The 4,673-nt window shown below is 45.7% G+C and overlaps 1 gene segment (V, D, J or C); it reads left to right on the top strand.

Moving 5' to 3' along the window:
* Positions 1 to 1,400: 1,400 nt before the first annotated feature.
* Positions 1,401 to 4,111, top strand: LOC137348561 (T cell receptor alpha variable 38-1-like). The segment is given in 2 exon segments: positions 1,401 to 1,452; positions 3,816 to 4,111. Coding segments are annotated over 2 exon segments (348 nt in total).
* The last annotated feature ends 562 nt before the right edge of the window (positions 4,112 to 4,673 follow it).

The following is a 4,673-nucleotide window of genomic DNA, read 5'->3' as shown; positions in this document are numbered from 1 at the left end:
AGTCTTATCCCTGGTAGTACACAATGGTTATAATCTGAGCAAAGTTCCTGTGCAGATGAGCAAGCCCCACTCTGTGCATCAACCCAGATACTGTCTGTATTCAATGGTAAAAAAATCTTAACAATGGAACGATGCAGATGAGTGAGTTTCCCCACAGTTCATCAGCTCACTGTCTCTCTATACTCAATGGTTAATGATACGAGGAAGGTATCTGTGCAGGTGGGTGAATGCTGCCCTCTTTGTGCATCAGCTCAGTGCATGTCTGCTCTCAATCTTTGAAGTTTTGATCAGTGTTCCTGTGCAGATGAGTGAGGCTCTGTACGGTGGACCAACTCAGTGACTGCCTGGTCTCAATCATTAGAGATCTGAGACTTTTGCATGTGGAGGTGAGTGAGAATCTCCTCAGTGGGCCTAGCCTATCTCTGATTGAATACCTGAGCAATATTCCTGTGCAGAAGAATGAGTGAGCACCTCTTCCCCCTCCAAACCCCAACCACCACCACCCCCCACGCCCCACCCTCTCCCCCACACCCACGGTGCATCAGCTCACTGCCTGTCTGCTCTCAGTGCTTAAAGATTCGATCACTGGACCTGTGCAGCTGAGTGAGTGCCAACTCCATAGATCCTATACTTGTCTGTATACTTTGAGAGAGCTGTGAAATTAGGAATAGAGATAAAGGTGGGGCTGACTAAAACATGTGATACAGAAAGACGCCAACAGAGCGAGGCAGATAAATGTGAAACTGAGTACAGTGAGTGATACACGGAGCAACAGAGAGAGAGAGATATAAGGGACACTCAGTACAGTAATAAAGAGAGACACCAACAGAGGGAGGCAGGTAAAGGTGAGACTAAGTACAGTAATATAATTTGCATTGATGTATCATCTCATCACTCTCTGCAGGACGTCCCAAAGATTTTAAAGTGCAACTATTTTTAGATGAATGTGGCCGATTTGTGCGCATAAATATCAGCAATAGAGCAAAGTGGCTCAATTCCTGTGAATGTATATGTGTTGATCTCTGTTCGAGGAAAACATTTTGATCAGGGTACAGTTTGGAACAATGGCAGTTTTATTGTCCACATCAACAGACATAGAGTCATGGAATCAGAGAGCGATTTCCGGCGCAGAAGGAGGCCATTCAACCCATCAAATCCATGCTGGCTCTCCAGGGAGCTATTTAGTCAGTCCTACTCCCTGCTCGATCCGTGTCAATGGAGGGGGAGAGATTATTGGTTCAGATTGTCCTCAGAAAGGTATTGCATATTCAGCACTGCACTGATTGAAGTCTGGTTAATAGGCTCAGGCTCTGAAGTTGAGGTTCAATCCACAATCCACTGATTGTGAAATCGAAATCTACTTGCTTTAACCAAACTGCTACGAAAATGTTTAATGAACTATGGTGACATTTTGTATCTACAATTTTACCATAACGGTGAATGCACTTGCTGGTAAGGTTTCATATACTAATATCACAAATATCAACTTCAGGAGCACAATTGTAAAACTGTTGATTGATGCAACTGAAATTCATTGAATTCTGGAATCTGTCAAGACAGAAGGAGGCCCTTCGGCCCATCGTGATTGCTCGTTGAAAGGACTATCCAATCAGTTCCACTCCCGGGGTCTTTCTCCAAAGCTCTGAAAATCTTTCCTTTTCAAGTAATTATCCAATTCCCTTTTGAAATCTGCTTCCACCGCCCTTTCAGGGACTTCATTCCAGCTCAGAATAACTCGCTGCATAAAAAAACCTCCTCATCTCCTCCCTCTTCCTTTACCAATTATCTGAAATCTGTGTTGACAATCCTACCAGTGGAAACAGTATCTCACTATCAACACTATTGAAACTCTTCATAATCCATCACTTTTATCAACACATCTCCCTTTCGACCCCTCTGCTTTAAGGGGAGCGATCCCAGCTTCTCTAATCTCTTTGCAGAACTGAAGCCCCAAAACCCTGCTCCCATTCTATAAATCCCCTCTGCCCCCTCTCCAAGGACTTGAAATCCTCCCTGAAATGTGGATTGAAATAAATTCAATCATTATTTCTCCTTCCGATTATTTCTAAGGATTTGTTGTCTTTTAAAATTGAGCTGTGCAGTAATCTGAGTAATATTAATATTGATAATAATGTTCCTTGTTCTGACAGTGCAGACGGTGAATTATGTTCTCAACAACATCCGCATCTGCAGGATTCATGTTTCAATCAGATCACTGTCGTTACCTGCTGCTGCGGGGACGCTTCATTGCGTGAACAGCGCTTTATAAATACAGGTTTTTGATGTAGCCTTGAGGCACACCATCTGAGCCAACAACCGGTTTATGATCGGGAATGCAATGGCTGACAGGGCTGTAGAAGCAGATTCAATAGTAACATTTAAAAGCAAACGGGAATTGGATAAATACTTGTGCAAAAATTATGTGCTAAGCAAACAGTTTGTGTGTGCTCTTTAAAGTTGTTTCTGATCAAGCAGAAAGAATTGGTCTGGCTGGACATTAAGACCCCGCGGCCGTCGATCTGGCGGTGCTGCGAGGTCATTTAAAGCATCGACCGTCTTAGTGTGACGGACGGTCGGCCATGTTTGTGTTACGTGCCGTGAACCTGAAGTCTCCTTTTGTCCTTTGCTGCCTCTTCCGTGCTTCCCTGCAATATTGAGCAGTCCTTTTCCCATCTCCTCTGTCAGTTTCCCGGAGGCTTTCACCGTGGCCTGCTCGCAGGGTTTATTTGATCAGACTGTGTTGCCTGGTCGGACTCAGTTTGTATCCAATGTACAGATTAAGCAAGCAGCCTTCACAAGCATCAAACACAGAGTTCCCCCAATGTCTTTCCGAGTGTCGGTTCATTCTCTGTCACTGCAACTGGAAACTCTGAATGTTACAAACCAGGAAATTCATCATTACTGGATTGAGACATTTTGAACACAAGCCACAGAAGGGGAGGATTCAGGAAACATTCGTTTAAATGACAGGGAGAGTATATTTTTTGTCTACATTGTGTACATCTGCCTGGATATTGACAATGTCACTGGACTGTCTCATATTGTATCCTCAGTTGCTGGACGGAGGGAAGCTGCCGGGTCTGAGGTTCCGTCCTTCAGATCAGACGTTTAACCGAGGCCCCGGCAGCCCGTTCAGGGAGATGTTAAAGAATCCCCGGCAGTATTGGAATAAGAGCGGGGAGGGGGGATTCTCCCGGTGTCCTGGGCCCACATTCCACCCTCAACAAACACCACTCAATAAAAACACATGCAGCGACCTCCCAGCTCATTACAGTGGGGGAAAGGAGGGCGGCAGCCTCTACTGACAGAACAACTCCCCCAGCCCCACCCCCTGTACATCAGACCAATGTAGGAGGGGATTTCACATCGGGCCCACAGGCCAAATGAAGCGACAGAAAGCTGCAGGTTCCCTCTTTAAACCTGTCGCTTATTCACACAACACACAGCCAGAGACCCGGGAACCGTGTGGCCCATCAATCATCTCCGGGACACTGCCCTCTGCAAATCAACTCGATCCCCTGAAGTATTTCAGTCCAGCTCTGAGGTCCAGTCTCCCAGCGCAGTCGAGGACTGCAGTCTCCAGCTGCCCATCATAGAAACTATCAGCTCCAGGCAGCAGAACGATGGGAATCCTCCTTGTTTTCACCCTGTGTGTCTGTTTACCCCGTGAGTACCGATCAAACAAACCGACATTGTGTGGATTTAATATAAAGCTGCCCGAGTCCATCCGAATTACAGGCACTGTCTGGGGTTTTAGCCTCGTTGTGTGGTTCGACTCTGATGGCTCATTAAACTCTCTCTATTTTAATTTCCAGGCTCTTTCAGTCAGTCAGTGACACAGACCCCGCCAGCAGTGACCGGGAAGGAGTGTCAGTCTCTCACCATCACCTGTGTTTTTTCCTCTGGTGCTGCAAGAAGTTATTTCCAAGATGGACATTTCTTCAGACAAAGCCAGACCGGGACGCAGCGGGTGCGGATCTCCAGTGGAGGGCGATTTGTTGTATTGGTGAATAAGCCAAAAAAGACATTTTCCCTGGAAATTCGAGATCTGCGAGTTGAAGACACCTCCATCTATTACTGTAAAGCTGAGTATTACTACAACACACAGTGATGGGCCTCGGCTTCCTGCGGTGCAAAAACTCTCACTGCAGATTATCACAGAAACAAATGAAAAAGTGGAGTTAATCTGCTGTTAAACCCCACAGTTCCGCCTCCCACCGTCTGCCCCACAGTCTAGTTTATAATGAGATTGGATTATTGCCGTTAACATCTTGAGTTTTATAGATGCTGAGTGTGTGCGGATGGTAATGTCTTTCCCAGGATTTGTGTTACTGAGCGGCAATTGGGAATGACTGATACCAGTTACAAGTCCCTGACACCAGATGGGATCCTGATCTAACTGATGGAACCGTAAACAGCAACCCAGCCGTTTAACTAATATCTCCACATCTCACCAAGTACCGGGGGATTTGATGCTGACTTGAAACACTGTGTTTACTGGGGTGGCCACGATGGGACAGACCTGAACAAATACCACTGTACGATTAAAATAGAAACCACTGGGTGCAAATCCTGAATTGTAGGGTTATTTTCACTGCAATATGGTTTAAGGTTATTGTAATTTCCTCCTTTCTGTTATCTTTGTCTGAAATTTCTCTCCCATTCTATGAAGC

This window comes from Heterodontus francisci, chromosome 34 (genome assembly GCF_036365525.1).
Source record: "Heterodontus francisci isolate sHetFra1 chromosome 34, sHetFra1.hap1, whole genome shotgun sequence".
Classification (NCBI taxonomy): domain Eukaryota; kingdom Metazoa; phylum Chordata; class Chondrichthyes; order Heterodontiformes; family Heterodontidae; genus Heterodontus; species Heterodontus francisci.
This window is presented reverse-complemented; position numbering and strand designations above follow the sequence as displayed.